Source organism: Scyliorhinus torazame, chromosome 6 (genome assembly GCF_047496885.1).
Source record: "Scyliorhinus torazame isolate Kashiwa2021f chromosome 6, sScyTor2.1, whole genome shotgun sequence".
NCBI lineage: Eukaryota > Metazoa > Chordata > Chondrichthyes > Carcharhiniformes > Scyliorhinidae > Scyliorhinus > Scyliorhinus torazame.
In genome coordinates, this window is record NC_092712.1 from 62588940 (window position 1) to 62605639 (window position 16700).

The window sequence follows — 16700 nt, forward strand, 5'->3', positions numbered from 1 at the left end:
TCGGGAGACCTGCGCATCTGCATTGATCCCAAGGATCTCAATAAGAATATAATGCGTGAACACTACCCCATCCTGAAGCAGGAGGAACTCACAAGTGAGATGGCACACGCACGTTTTTTCACCAAGTTAGATGCGTCACATGGATTTTGGGAAATCCAGCTGGATGAGTCCAGCAGAAGGCTCTGCACCTTCAACACACCGTTTGGCAGATACTGCTATAATCGCATTCCGTTTGGCATTGTCTCGGCATCGGAGATCTTCCATCGCATCATGGAGCAGATGATGGAGGGCATTGAATGGGTCCATGTACGTGGACGACATCATCATATGGTCCACGTCCCTGAAGAGCATGTTTCCTGTCTCCAGCAGGTATTCCGCCTTGTCCATGCCAATGGCCTGAAGCTGAACAGGTCCAAATGTTGCTTTGGCATGTCGACACTCAAGTTCCTAGGTGACCAGACCTCTCAGCAGGGCGTGCGCCCCGACACAGACAAGGTCAAGATCATCAAAGCCATGACGGTCCCTGAAGACAAGAAGGCGGTGTTGCGCTTCCCGGGCATGGTCAATTTTCTGGTCAAGTTCATCCCAAACCTGGCCTCACACACCATGGCCCTATGAAACCTGGTAAAAAAGTCCACTGCCTTTGAGTGGAAGGCAGCACATCAGGCAGAGTGGTTGGAGCTGAAAGCCAGGCTCACCACTGCACCCGTCTTGGCATTTGTCGACCCAGACAGGGAGACGAAGATCTCGACAGATGCGAGCCAGGATAGCATCGGTGCGGTGCTTCATCAACGTGGTGGCACTTCATCCTGGGCACCGGTAGCCTACGCATCGAGGGCCATGACGCCCACTGAAACAAGGTATGCGCAAATAGAGAAGGAATGCCTGGGCCTTCTCACTGGCATTCTCAAGTTTCACGACTATGTCTACGGCCTGTCGACATTCATTGTCGAGACGGATCATAGGCCTCTGGTCCACATTATCCACAAGGACCTGAACAACATGACACCTCGGTTGCAGAGCATCCTCCTCAAACTCAGAAGGTACGGCTTTGACTTAGTTTACACGCCTGGCAAGGAGCTCATCATCGCTGATGCATTGTCCCGCTCCATCACATTGCCTAGTGAACCGCTGGAAATCATCCGGCAGATTGAATCACAGGTGCAGCTTTGTGCTAGCTCCCTCCTGGTGTCTGATGCGAAGGTGTTTCGTATCCGCGAGGAGACAGCCAAAGACCCCCTCTTGCAGCATGTCATGCACCACCTCGCCAATGGCTGGCAGAAAGGGCAGTGCCCTCAATTTTACAATGTAAAGGACGACCTGATGGTGATTGATGGTATCCTCCTCAAGCTGGACCGGATTGTCATTCCACTCAGTCTCCAGAGCTTGGTGCTCCGCCAAATCCATGAGGGACACCTGGGCATTGAGAAGTGCAGACGCAGAGCCAGGCAGGCTGTCTACTGGCCCGATATTAGCCAGGACATCCCGAACATGGTCCTCAACTGTGCTTCCAGCCAGCAAGGAGACACTCCAGCAGCATGAAATTGAGACCACCCCGTGGTCCAAGGTTGGCACTGACCTCTTTCGTGTGAATAGTCGTGACTATGTGTTGATTATTGACTATTTCTCCAATTACCCTGAAGTCGTGAAGCTCTCAGACCTCACATCTCGGACCATCATCAAGGCCTGTAAGGAGACGTTCTCCAGGCATGGTATCCCACTCACTGTCATGAGTGACAATGGCCCGTGCTTCAACAGCTACGAGTGGTCTATGTTTGCCATGTAATACCATTTCAAACATGTCACTTCCAGCCCACACTATCCGCAGTCCAATGGGAAGGTTGAAAAAGGTGCACATTGTGAAACAGCTCATCTGCAAGGCCGCAGATTCTGCTTTTGACATCTATCTTGCGCTGCTTGCATACAGGGCATGTCCACTGGCATGTCGCCGGCTCAACTCCTGATGAACAGGGACCTGTGGACGACACTTCCAGCCATACACTTGCCCAACCTGGATCACCTCCCGGTGCTGCAGGAGGTGCAGCAGCTCCGAAACCAGCAAAAGCAGGGCTATGATGCTCATGCCACCGATTTGCCTGTGTTATCCCCGGCAGACACTGTCAGGATCAAGATACCGGATGGTGGCTGGTCTGCTCCAGCTGTCGTTGTTCGACAGGCTGCGCCCCACTCGTATGTTGTACGTATGGCTGATGGTTCTGTTGTGTGACGAAACAGACGGGCACTGCGCAAAGTTGGCTGCCCGCAACCGCTTTCTTCCCCGTTTCCGTCCGTTGTTTTGCCACCTCCTGATACCTCGAACTACGAGGCCACCAGTCAGGCTTCCATCCCGCCTGTCAAGGCACCATCGTCCCCACCACCACCTCACAAAACATTTTAAAAAAGGGGGAGATGGCATGATATGCAGACATGCAGATAATGATACACAGACAGGCAGCTAATGAACACAGAGAACAGGAGATGACCAATGAGCAGGCAGGACACTCAGGGGTGGTATCTCACTATAAAAGGGACGAGGCACTCACACTCCGCCTTTTCCACTGATGAACATCTACAGAGTGAGTCAGGGTGTATGTACAGTATCACACCTCCAGCACGTGGCTAAGAGCTAGTCTGGTTCAGTCAGACAGAGTAACCACACTTAGGTTAGCAGAGAGTCGAACTCCTAGAGAACTGTGCTCACTGTGCTACCGGTTCAATAAACCTGATTGAGCTAACTTCAAGGTCTGGAGTATCTTTTGGTCAAAGCTGCATCCAGTTGCAGCCTGTGTTATCCCAGAGTACATAACGTGACACTTGTGACACTAATAAAGATTATTATTATTATTAGCTCTGCTTATTTTCATTACTAATGTGCACCATCCAGGGTGACACTACCCACATAGGGCGGGTAAGGGTGCTCTGACGGAAGGACCAGCGAAAGGCAGGCAAATTCTCCATAGAATTTACAGCACAGACATAGGACATCAGTCAGTGTTCACCCTCTACACAAGCTTCCTTTCACCCCTCTCCGTCTAACACTCTCAGCATAACCTCCTGTTCCTTTCTCCCTTGTGTGCTCCACCTTAAAGATACTTACTCCTCAATCAGAGGGGGAAGAAAAAACAATGTTGATTATGGTACAAAGACCTGAGGTAAAAACAGTAAATACTGGAAACACTCAGTCGGTCCCACAGCATCTGTGGAGGGAGAAACAAAGTTAATGGCCGTGATTCTCCGATCCGAGTTCGCCCCACCACTGCTGCCAGTGAGAATGGAGAAATAGTCACTTGGCCAAGCTCCATTCACTGCAACATGACCGGAGAAGCCCACCAGCATGATTGGAAGGAGGAGGCGGCATAGTGGTATTGTTGCTGGACTTGTAATCCGGGGACCCAGGATAATGATCTGGGGACCTGGGTTCGAATCCCACCACGGTAGGTGAAGGAATTTAAACTCAATAAAATATCTGGAATTAAAAGTTGAAGGACGACCATGAAACCATTGTCGATTGTTGGAAAACCCCACATGGTTCACTAATGCCTCTTGTGGGGGGAAGGAAATCTGCCGTCCTTACCTAGCCTGGCCTACAGGTGACTCCAGACCCACACAGCAATGTGGTTGACTCTTAACTGCCCCCTCAAGGGCAATAAAGGATGGGCAATAAATGCTGGCCCAGCCAGCGACACCCACGTCCCATGAACGAATATTTAAAAAAAATATGGTCTATGTTTGCCAAGTCATGCCATTTTAAACATGTCACTTCCAGCCCACACTATCCGCAGTCCAATGGGAAGGTTGAAAAAGGGGTGCACATCGTGAAACAGCTCATCTGCAAGGCCGCGGATTCTGCTTTTGACATCTATCTTGCGCTGCTTGCGTACAGGGCGACCCCACTGTCCACTGGCATGTCGCCGGCTCAACTCCTGATGAACAGGGACAGTTGCCCAACCTGGATCACCTCCCGGTGCTGCAGAAGGTGCAGCAGCTCCGAAACCAGCAAAAGCCGGGCTTTGATGATCATGCCACCGATTTGCCTGTGTTATCCTAACCTAAGTGTAGTTACTCTATCTGACTGAACCAGACTAGCTCTTAGCCACGTGCTGGAGGACACTTGGCTGTTGGAAGTCGCCTCAGTCATATGAACAACCCACACCGTTTGAAAGATTAGATGCTACAATTTTATACGATTCATTTCCTACCTTTTCACACATTTTTGTTCACAATGTTGCCTTAACATTACACATTGAGTTGAAGGTGATTCCCTTAAATTAGTTACAGGGCGCTGACAGAATGAAGAGAAATTATTTTTCATTTTCACTTGCCATTATTGGTTTCTGACGGTGATGCATCATTAACGTCACCCCTCATTAACCCCTTAAGCGGCACAAGCCTATATTTAGGTTCAAATGAATTCCTCTCTAGGTGGGCATAAGCCATCATTCCTGTTTAATTTTAAACTTTCTTCTGTAACCTAAATAATAATGTTTCCCTTTGCCAGTTAGTGAATGGACAAGCGCATTTAACTGACCCATTCCAAACAGGAGCTTCAAGCTTTACTTCTCCAGTCTGTGGCAGGACAGCACTACTAGGGACACCTGCTGCAGATGCTACAAGTACATATAGGGCGGGATTCTGTGGCCTCCCAGCTATTGAAGCCACCCACATAGGTGCTCTGATGGAAGGACCAGTGAAAGGCAGGAGAATTCTCCTCATAGAATTTACAGCACAGACATTGGACATCAGTCAGTGTTCACCCTCTACACAAGCTTCCTTCCACCCCTCTCCGTCTAACACAATCAGCATAACCTCCTGTTCCTTTCTCCCTTGTGTGCTCCACCTTAAAGGTACTTACTCCTCAATCAGAGGGGGAAGAAAAAACAATGTTGATTATGGTACAAAGACCTGAGGTAAAAACAGTAAATACTGGAAACACTCAGTCGGTCCCACAGCATCTGCGGAGGGAGAAACAAAGTTAATGGCCGGGATTCTCCGATCCGAGTTCGCCCCACCACTGCTGCCAGTGAGAATGGAGAAATAGTCACTTGGCCAAGCTCCATTCACTGCAACAGGACCGGAGAAGCCCACCAGCATGATTGGAAGGAGGAGGCGGCATAGTGGTATTGTTGCTGGACTTGTAATCCGGGGACCCAGGATAATGATCTGGGGACCTGGGTTCGAATCCCACCACGGTAGGTGAAGGAATTTAAACTCAATAAAATATCTGGAATTAGAAGTTGAAGGACGACCATGAAACCATTGTCGATTGTTGGAAAACCCCGCATGGTTCACTAATGCCTCTCGTGGGGGGAAGGAAATCTGCCGTCCTTACCTAGTCTGGCCTACAGGTGACTCCAGACCCACACAGCAATGTGGTTGACTCTTAACTGCCCCGTCAAGGGCAATAAAGGATGGGCAATAAATGCTGGCCCAGCCAGCGACACCCACGTCCCATGAACGAATATTTAAAAAAAAAGAATTCCGGCCAATGTCCAGCGACAATACCGACTATGCCACCTCCTCCTTCTGTTCATTGGGTGAATGAAATTCAGTCCCTGGTCCTGGTCACTGTGCTGCGAGAAAGTGCTCATCTGTGATTACTAGCTAAGGACAGGGTCGGCCTTCAATGAGAGGCCCCTTGCTGTTGAAGAGCCTGTCGCCAATTGCTATCTAACCTCGCAGGTGCAGGGTAAGGCTTGTGGATATGCAGGTCAATTCTGGCTCACGGTATTTAATGCAATGATAGCATTTTATTGCCTGGGGCAAGGGTCGGGATGAGGAGAATGCTGGCAATCACAGAGCTCGATGTAAACAAGCATCAGCACTTTCAGGGACGGAGAGTAAACAAGCTCCACCTAATATTGTTCCTCGTCTACGTGAAACGTCATGAGTGAAACACAGAAATATTCACAAAAAGATAGATTTGCATTGATGTAGTGCCTCTCACAGCCCCAGAGTATCTACTTGTGGAGGAAATGTGACTGCTAATATGTGCACAGCAAGCTCCAATGTCGTTCATAACCAAATAATCTGTTTTAATGATGTTGGCTGAGGGAGAAATATAGGCCAGGACACCAGGGACAAGATGCTTCACTACTTTGCAATATTACTATGGGATGTTTCACGTTCACCTGTGAGTGCAGATGAGGGGGGTCTTGATTTAATATTGTAAACTAAAGTACGCCACCGTCTGCCAGGCAGCACTCCCTCAGCATTACATTGGAAATGTCCTGATGCGGAGATGCCGGCGTGGGACTGGGGTGAGCACAGTAAGAAGTCTTACAACACCAGGTTAAAGTCCAACAGGTTTGTTTCGATGTCACTAGCTTTCGGAGCACTGCTCCTTCCTCAGGTGAATGAAGAGGTATGTTCCAGAAACATATATATAGACAGATTCAAAGATGCCAGACAATGCTTGGAATGCGAGCATTAGCAGGTGATTAAATCTTTACAGATCCAGAGATGGGGTAACCCCAGGTTAAAGAGGTGTGAATTGTGTCAAGCCAGGACAGTTGGTAGGATTTCGCAGGCCAGATGGTGAGGGATGAATGTAATGCGACATGAATACCAGGTCCCGGTTGAGGCCGCACTCATGTGTGCGGAACTTGGCTATAAGTTTCTGCTCGGCGATTCTGCGTTGTCGCGCGTCCTGAAGGCCACCTTGGAGAACGCTTACCCGGAGATCAGAGGCTGAATGCCCTTGACTGCTGGAGGACATCCTTTCCTGCAGCGTATGAGGAGGACAAGCCCTCCGTATACACAGGATCTGCTCAGACGAGGAGGAGCCTAACAGACATCTACAGACGTTGAAAGATGCCCTCGTACGAAAGGGATATGGCGCTCAACTCATCGATCGACACTTCCAACGGCCACAGCAAAAAACCGCACCGACCTCCTCAGAAGAAAAACATGGGACACAACCGACAGAATACCCTTCGTCGTCCAGTATTTCCCCGGAGCGGAGAAACGACGACATCTTCTTCACAGCCTTCCACATGTCATCGATGAAGATGAACATCTTGCCAAGGTCATCCCCACACCCCCACTCCTTGCCTTCAAACAACCACGCAACCTCAAACAAACCATTGTTTGCTGCAAACTACCCAGCCTTCAGAACAGTGACCACGACACCACACAACCCTGCCATGGCAATCTCTGCAAGACGTGCCAGATCATCGACATGGATACCACCATTACACGTGAGAACACCACCCACCAGGTACGCGGTACATACTCGTGCGACTCGGCCAACGTTGTCTACCTCATACGCTGCAGGAAAGGATGTCCCGAAGCGTGGTACATTGGCGAGACCATGCAGACGCTGCGACAACGAATGAACGGACATCACGCGACAATCACCAGGCAGGAATGTTCCCTTACAGTCAGGGAACACTTCAGCAGTCAAGGGCATTCAGCCTCTGATCTCTGGGTAAGCGTTCTCCAAGGCGGCCTTCAGGACGTGCGACAACGCAGAATCGCTGAGCAGAAACTTATAGCCAAGTTCCGCACACATGAGTGCGGCCTCAACCGGGACCTGGTATTCATGTCGCATTACATTCATTCCCCACCATCTGGCCTGCGAAATCCTACCAATTGTCCTGGCTTGACACAATTCACACCTCTTTAACCTGGGGTTACCCCATCTCTGGATCTGTAAAGATTTAATCACCTGCTAATGGTCGCATTCCAAGCATTGTTTGGCATCTTTGAATCTGTCAATATATGTGTTTCTGGAACATACCTCTTCATTCACCTGAGGAAGGAGGAGCGCTCCGAAAGCTAGTGACATCGAAACAAACCTGTTGGACTTTAACCTGGTGTTGTAAGACTTCTTATTGGAAATGTCAGCCTTGACATTGTGCTGATCTCTCTGGAGTGGAACTTGAACCTGCAACTTTCTGACTCAGAGGTCAGAACTCCGACTGAACACGAGTTTATCATCTTTCAGCAATTAGCAAAACAACAAGTTATTCATGAAGGCCCTGCCTTCCCTCGCCTGTGGTGTGGTGACACTCAGGTTAAATCACCACCAGTCAGCTCTCCCCCTCAAAGGGGAAAGCAGGGGATGGTCATCTGGGACTATAGCGACATTACCTTCAATAAATTCCAAATCCCTTCCCACACCTTGTGGTGTACAAAGGCAGTCTGTCATCTGTTTCCATAGCTAGTAATTCTCAGAACAGGCTGCTCGGGGTTTATAACTTGAGGGGCGCGACTCCACATCAAGTTGGCTGATCAGGAGTCTCTCCCACTCTTACCGCCAGCCACTGGCGTGTTGGAAGGTTGAAACTCAACCTACTTGACCCTGTTTTGAACACACCTTCTTTGGCCATTGGGTCCTGGGGTAGAACCCAAACCTATAGCTCCTGGCTCAGAGGTAGTGACACTCCCACTGCACCACAAGACTTTCGAGCAATAATAAAGCTGACTGATAATGTAAGAGCTGATAAGGTTCTGTGTAAATCTAAGAGTTTCTGACCCTTCACACTGCGCAGTGAGAAGGTTAGAGAGGTTTCATTGGAAGAATGCTTCATGTTTCTTAAAAAATATGTCTTCTCTTTGAAGAACTTTTGCTGACTTGTTAGGTGCATATGTCCCTTTTTCGGTCACAAAATGGCTTGCACATGGCCAACGTGTAATGCATGAGCCCAGCCAGGGTCTTTAATCAGAAAATTCCTGCTGACACCCAAACATAATGAGGCAGTGTCTCATTCTTCCTGCACTCTTCAATCATGGGCTTCTTCATAGAATCATAGAATTTACAGTGCAGAAGGAGGCCATTCGGCCCATCAGGTCTGCACCGGCTCTTGGAAAGAGCACTCTATCCAAGGTCAACACCTCCACCCTATCCCCATAACCCAGTAACCCCACCCAACACTAAGGGCAATTTTGGATACTCAGGGCAATTTAGCATGGCCAATCCACCTAACCTGCACATCTTTGGACTGTGGGAGGAAACCAGAGCACCCGGAGGAAACCCACGCAGACACGGGGAGAACGTGCAGACTCCGCACAGACAGTGACCCAAGCCGGAATTGAACCTGGGACCCTGGAGCTGTGAAGCAATTGTGCTATCCACAATGCTACCGTGCTGCCCTCTTGATATATCTCAGCAAAGACTCATTCAGTCACTCCCACCGAGCGTGCTTCAAAGTTTGCTGTTAATCTGCCTTGGTTCTGTAATCATTAATATCCTTGCTATCTTCAGGTGTTGTCCCTCTCTCCTTTAAATGTGCCATCATCACCCCTTTCCGCATAAACAACAACCCTTCGAGGTGCTGGTGGGGCGACATGCATCCTGTCTATCGCCCCCTGGACCCGGGGCATCCCGGCGATGGCAGCGAACCCCGCTGCCCGGGCATCCAGGTGGGCTCGGTCCACATGGAACTGGATGTATTGAGGCACCTGAGCATATCGAGCCTCCTTGACGGCGTGGATGCATCTGTGTGCCGAGGTCTGTGAGATGCCGGACAGGTCCCCATTTGGTGACTGGAAGGAGCCCGTCGCAAAGAGGTTCAGGGCGACCGTCACCTTGATGGTCATCGGGAACGGGTGTCCTCCCCCATACCCCCACGGTGCCAGGTGTACCATCAACTGGCAGATGTGTCGCCCTGTCTCTCTGCTCATCCGGTGTCTCCAACGGCATGCCCGGTCCGGCAGGGCCTCGAATGACAGGTGGTGCTGGTACACGCGAGGCCTCATGGAGCGCCTCCTTGGCAACTCCTCCTCCTCGGCCAGTTGGGCGGCTGGCCTTCCAGCCTGTGCGGCCGCCACCTGCCGCTCTGCAGCCCGTTCCACTGCAGCCCGGTCCTCTGCAGCCCGGTCCTCTGCAGCCCGGTCCACTGCAGCCCGGTCCACTGCAGCCCGGTCCACTGCAGCCCGGTCCACTGCAGCCCGGTCCACTGCAGCCCGGTCCACTGCAGCCCGGTCCACTGCAGCCCGGTCCTCTGCAGCCCGGTCCTCTGCAGCCAGATCCTCTGCAGCCCGATCCTCTGCAGCCCGGTCCTCTGCAGCCCGGTCCTCTGCAGCCCGATCCTCTGCAGCCCGATCCTCTGCAGCCCGGTCCACTGCAGCCCGGTCCTCTGCAGCCCGTTCCTCTGCAGCCCGGTCCTCTGCAGCCCGGTCCTCTGCAGCCCGTTCCACTGCAGCCCGGTCCTCTGCAGCCCGGTCCACTGCAGCCCGGTCCTCTGCAGCCCGGTCCTCTGCAGCCCGTTCCTCTGCAGCCCGGTCCTCTGCAGCCCGTTCCTCTGCAGCCCGGTCCTCTGCAGCCCGATCCTCTGCAGCCCGGTGCTCTGCAGCCCGGTCCTCTGCAGCCCGGTCCTCTGCAGCCCGTTCCCCTGCAGCCCGGTCCTCTGCAGCCCGATCCTCTGCAGCCCGGTCCCCTGCAGCCCGGTCCTCTGCAGCCCGATCCTCTGCAGCCCGGTCCCCTGCAGCCCGGTCCCCTGCAGCCCGGTCCTCTGCAGCCCGATCCTCTGCAGCCCGGTCCCCTGCAGCCCGATCCTCTGCAGCCCGGTCCTCTGCAGCCCGGTCCACTGCAGCCCGGTCCCCTGCAGCCCGGTCCCCTGCAGCCCGGTCCCCTGCAGCCCGTTCCTCTGCTGACTGATCCGCTGCTGCCTGTTCTGCTGTGGCCTGCTCCGCTGCTGCAGCTTTCCCTCCTCTCCGAGCGGCCCCCCGCTCAAGCGGCCGCAGGGCATCTCGCATGGCTGCCGATCATCGCCATGGCGGCCAGCATTGCAGGTTGAACTCCAAACACCACTGTCTGTACGAGGTGGAAGGCAAACATGTTAGCATGGTGCATATTCCTGTGCCCAACCAGCTTCCACGGGCTACACAGTGGCCCCGGTTGGCACTGAGGGCCCTGCCCATGCATGTCCTTCCCTAACCCCCGCATCCCTGCCCCACCGGTATCCGGCAACGTGGCGACCCCTGTTCCTAGGGCCCGTGCCTGCTACCAGGGGTACCATTGGCTGGCAGTGCCCTCACTGGGTCTGTCATGGGTGGTCCGCCGGTGGGTGGCGGCTGGTTGGGCAGGGTGTTCGGGGGTGGGGACACATGTTGTGGCGAGGTGGGGTGTGGGGGTGGGCGCACCCATACGTCCGATGTCAGTGTAGAATCAAGAGCCGGGGTGGGTGGTCAGTGGGTGTGCAACAAGACGGCCGCCATAATGGCGGTCGGTGCCTGGGCACCGCCCCAGTCCTGTGGGGGGGGCACCCTGCCGCTCGGCCTGTTCCACCCCTCCCCCTCCCTTCCCCCGGCATTGGCAGGGCATCTCCTACCGTAGCCAGCATGGCCGTGTCTGGACCGGCAGCCCGCAGTCACTCCACGCCATTTCCTACCCCCTCTCTCTCTCTCACTCAGCAGCCACAAAGCCAGGTTCACAGCTTTTGAAACCACAAGTGAACCACGCTGTTGGGGAATCAGCTCATCGGAGGCGCTGAATCTCGGAGGCCCCGGAGAATAGGGTATCAGGCCCGTTAATGATATACCTACTGTATTTTTACACCACGCGGCGAGCGACGCATTTTACGTAATTTCTGGGGTGCCGGTGTTGCCTTTTTTACTCGCTATAAATATGGCAATCAATAAGGGTGCCCTTCTTTCTTTAGATATCGATATGATATGCTCTCAGAGTCGCCAGGTATCAAATGATACCGCCACAAGATTCAACCGGGTATCAATCAAAGAGCCAAATGACCAGTTAGTTAGTTCAAGATCAATGGTACTTTATTTACACACAAGATTAGCCTACACATGCAACATAAGCATTACTAGTTAAACTACACCTAACAACTATGGCAACCTGTACTTAACTTCAGACAAACAAAGAACAAAGAAATGTACAGCACAGGAACAGGCCCTTCGGCCCTCTAAGCCCGTGCCGACCATGCTGCCCGACTAAACTACAATCTTCTACACTTCCTGGGTCCGTATCCCTCTATTCCCATCCTATTCATGTATTTGTCAAGATGCCCCTTAAATGTCACTATCGTCCCTGCTTCCACCACCTCCTCCGGTAGCGAGTTCCAGGCACCCACTACCCTCTGCATAAAAAACTTGCCTCGTACATCTACTCTAAACCTTGCCCCTCTCACCTTAAACCTATGCCCCCTAGTAATTGACCCCTCTACCCTGGGGAAAAGCCTCTGACTATCCACTCTGTCTATGCCCCTCATAATTTTGTATACCTCTATCAGGTCTCCCCTCAACCTCCTTCGTTCCAGTGAGAACAGAGTTTATTCAACCGTTCCTCATAGCTAATGCCCTCCATACCAGGCAACATTCTGGTAAATCTCATCTGCACCCTCTCTAAAGCCCCCACATCCTTCTGGTAGTGTGGCGACCAGAATTGAACTTTATACTCCAAGTGTGGCCTAACTAGGGTTCTATACAGCTGCAACATGACTTGCCAATTCTTATACTCAAGACTCCCGGCTTAGGTCAGAGGAACAGTGGCCTTTGTTTGAATCTGGATCTACTGGGTCTGGAGAAGAAACTGATGCTCAGCTGGGCTCATCCGTCTGGTAGCGAGCGTTGAACTTGAACTTGCTTCGGGCGGTGCTACGATTGGAGATGTACGTTGCCGGAGCGCCAGGTCCAAAAGAGATCAAACACATGGCAGGGTCTCTCTTTATCCTTGGGGAGTTTCGCGCTCTTTTGGGCAGTCCTTAGGTTTGGACCTGTTGATCTCCAAATTTCTTTCTCTGTCAGTCTGGCCTCAATAAAAGTTGAGACGGATTCGCACGTAAACAGAAGTTATTTATTTAGCTTGCAAGCTTGAATCATCTTACAGAAACGTAAAAGACATCCAGCCTCTTACATCCCAGAAAACGACTGACTAAAAGACAAAGGGATCTCTGCAAAATCAATTCAAATGGTATCAAGTTTCACATACTCGACGGACATAGGTCAGCCTATGTCCCTCCTGACCTGTTCAATCTATTCTGATTGGCTCACTTCCAATCCCTTTCTCTGGCCCCTATCAATGCAGCATCACTCTCATAGACACACCTCTTCCTGCTTTTTCCATGCGGTCTCAAATTCCTTTGTCCCTAACTGCAAGAATCAAAGTGGCTTATTTCTACATTACATTAACTAGTAACTCTAAAGTAACTATTTTATATCACATTCGTCATTCCCTCCTTTTATCATTCCATGATAACCGAACTATCCAATCTATAGCTACGGTTCCTCATCTAAAAAGATCCGTTGCTGCATTTCCAATTCCTGTCTTAGCCCCCCTTCATCTGCTTCACCCTCATGGATTTTAACAGTTAAATTTTTTTTCTCGGTGATTGGGGCGGTGATCTGATCTAGTGCACCCCGCATTCTACCCATCACACATTTAAGGATGGCCAGGCCCACAAAGATGCAGCCGATAGCTACCACTAGATACATGGCCATATTTATCAACCAGTCCTTCCATCCTCCAAATCCCCAGTTACCCCAAGAGTCAGGATCCTGCATCCCGTCCAAGTGATCCCGTATGCGATCCATAAATTTAGTAATGTTAGCGGTCAAGTCCTGAACACCCATGATACACTTGCCCTGTACTATGGCGCATACCCCACCCTCATGGGCCAGAAGATAGTCAAGAGCATACCGGTTCTGCATTGCAAACAACCGTAGCTGAGACAACTCCTTAGTTATTGCCCCGAGGGCTCCCAAGGTTTCATTTCCCAAGATGGTAAGGCCGCAAATAAAATAGTTCCGATCACTAACAGCCAAGGAACCCCCCACACCTCCCAGTGTCAATACGCTCAGAATGCCCCACCCGGCTGAGTGGCCCCGGTTGGGTGCAAGAACCTGAGGTTTTTTCCAGTTCTCGCAAAATTCAGCAGAGACTGCCCGGCATGCTAACTGATTATGCAGGTTCCACGCCGAAGGGCAGGGGACTGTGGTAGGGACTAGAGTCCCTATAGCAATTCGGCGGGGAAATGAGGGTGACAAAACGTTGGTCGCCGTACCATTAAATAAAAAGTAGTATCCTTGTTCCGTGTGGAGACTAGCATCACAATCAGCATATTGGTTGCGTAAGGACCTCCCAGTAGCCCAGTTTATCCAATTTTGAAATGCCCATTCGGGCCGCCCAGCAATGCGGAAAGCCCTATTCCCAACAGTGATATGAGAGACATTCGCCCAGCCACAAAGGAGCTGGAGGCCAGCGTTCAATGGAACGCAAGTGGTGTTATAACAAACGCATTGGCCAGACGCCTGGGTGATATGGCACCTCCTGTCCGTACAGGTGGGAAACAGACATGTTATATTTGTGTCCACCTCTACCAGCAAACAGCCATATCCTTCACTGCTGAAGCAATTCTCGTACGACCGGGAATCCCTATTGGGAGTGAAGTGGCTAGGTATGTACGCCCTCCACCGTCGCAGCCTATCGTACTGTGAATGGGAATTATCCCGAGGGAGGGGAAGGCAAATAGCCGGTGGTGCTGAGTCCGGATCGTAAGGAAGAGTGACGTGCTCGGGCAATGGCTCGGAACGCTGACAATGAACCACCGTTTGGGGAGTGCCCCAAAGCGGTGAAACAGAAAATAACCTAGACACCGCTGCGGGGTTTGGGTAGCAGACAACCCGTCCCTGGCCATACAGACGGTGGTAAATCTGGTAGAAGAGATTCATACTACCCGGGTTTTCCTCAGTTTGGCCTTTAATTAACTTAAGTGCATCTCCCGGTAACCTACGTTCTAGCTGTACTTCCCTTCTCACACGCCCCGTCCTCTCTCTAGTCCCTTTCTCTTTCTCATGGTCTCGTCCTACACTCTTCTGACAGCCTGATGTTACCTTTATTGTACCACTTTTAACACATTCAAAATCAAATTTATATGTATTCCAAAAACAAGGCAATGTCCATATAATGTTCCCTTCCCATCGCCGGGACCGGTGCAGCTGCTTCATGACTCCCGCATTCTCCTTAACTTTGATGACCTTCCATGAGTCGATACCATGTCCTCGTATATGGGGGCAGTGAAGAACATCACCTGTGCATAGGTGATGTATCCTTGTAGATTGGTTGGGGCTACACAAATACATAATATTCCCCTTTTCCATGTCCATCGCCAATAACACGCCAAGCGAAGTGAGGCCAAATATCAGACAGACGATGCGTAGCCACTCCATCATGCTCCACACCTGGAAAATAGCACTTCTTTTCCCGTGACTGTGGCTGTAACCTTGACTGGCCATTCGGTCTCAAGTAATGGCCGATATTTGTCCTCCAACTCCCTGTTTCGTCCAGTTCTGTCATAGGCCAGGGTAACGTGATGCAGTGACTGTTCAATGTCTAACGTCCACCACTGGGGGGTGATAGAAATATAGCACTGTTGTCTCATCCTCCTCTTCGCTGATCCACCCACCCAAAGTCACTATATTGGGGCTCCTGCTGGTAAACTACCATTTCTGCCGCTTGTTGGGATCGCAGATCATCCTTTTTCATTACATACTCAGTCTTAACCTTTGTAACTGAGCCTCCTTCTTGGCCTACACCCTCCTTCCAGTAAAATCTGACTGCCCTTGCCATCTGGGAAGGGTCGTTCTCCGTCCAATTCATGTTATTACATTTCACAGCAGTAACCACAGAAGGTGGTAGGCAATGCATTAACATAGCACAGTATTGAGGGGAATTCTGACCATTTTGATACAGCAAATCGCCTGACTGCCCCCGGTAGATTTCATTAAAACGCCCCAGAAATTCCTATGGCTCGTCAATCTTCCTAGGTTTTAGGTCTAAGATAACAGAAAGATTTATGGGCCTTTGAAATGTGCTATTCAACGCATTCAAGATCTGTGTCCTTCTTTTCTCTATTTGCTCTCTTTTTTTAAATGCACATTCCTTTTTCAAGATCTGTAATGTTTTTAGGTTACCCTGTTCACTAATTGAAATCCCCATTTTAAGTGCGTTATCCTGCCAGCTGGACAACATAATCTTATCTTTTTCCTCTTGACAATATTGCCTCCATAATCCAATTAATTCTTTAGTTTTCATACTTTAATTTTTTTTCCATATCTGTCCCTGGATTTGCTTAACCATTTCTAGGTCTTTGGTTCCCCCTAGTGGCCATTCATCTCCCATTTTAGTTTTTAACTGTGCTGACAATTTTCTAAAGTCCTTTGCTTTGTCCGGATACTTATCACATAATATTTGCAGTGGCATGCCTGGATCATTTGTGCTATCCAAGGAATTTCCCATAATCTCAACTAGTCCTTGGAACTGCGTTTTTCCGCCACTACAGTCCAAGGAAAATTCTTTAACTTAATCAACTATATTTTTAACACACAGACATATAGAGGTGAATCATTTTTTTCAATTTCAAATGTTACATCTACCTCTCATAACATAACCCAACCGAATTAACTTACAAATACAGTTGAACCATTTATATTTTAAATGTTCCATCAACAGTACAGCCTACCCCAGCCGAATTAACTCACAATTAAAGTTGAACCATTTATCTTAAATGTTCCATCAACAATATAGCCTGCCCCAGCCGAATTAACTCACAATTAAAGTTGAACCATTTATCTTAAATGTTCCATCAACAATATAGCCTTCCCCAGCCGAATTAACTCACAATTAAAGTTGAACCATTTATCTTAAATGTTCCATCAACAATATAGCCTTCCCCAGCCGAATTAACTCACAATTAAAGTTGAACCATTTATCTTAAATGTTCCATCAACAATATAGCCTGCCC

General features: G+C 50.3%; 1 protein-coding gene across 1 annotated transcript; it reads right to left on the bottom strand.

Moving 5' to 3' along the window:
- Positions 1–12740: 12740 nt before the first annotated feature.
- On the bottom strand, positions 12741–15783 carry LOC140424822 (uncharacterized). The gene is made up of 2 exons (XM_072508291.1): positions 13801–15783; positions 12741–13376 (listed from the first exon to the last, which is right to left on the bottom strand). The coding sequence occupies exons 1-2, from the start codon at positions 15190–15192 to the stop codon at positions 13332–13334; spliced, it is 1437 nt and encodes a 478-aa protein (XP_072364392.1). The 5' UTR covers positions 15193–15783; the 3' UTR covers positions 12741–13331.
- Positions 15784–16700: the final 917 nt, after the last annotated feature.

Excerpts from the sequence above, each read along its gene's own strand:
- LOC140424822 (XM_072508291.1), bottom strand. The coding sequence starts at position 15,192 with ATGGCCAGTCAAGGTTACAGCCACAGTCACGGGAAAAGAAGTGCTATT. Across the intron at positions 13,377-13,800 it reads AGAACTGGAAAAAACCTCAG|CTATCGGCTGCATCTTTGTG; the intron begins GTTCTTGCACCC and ends ATCTAGTGGTAG.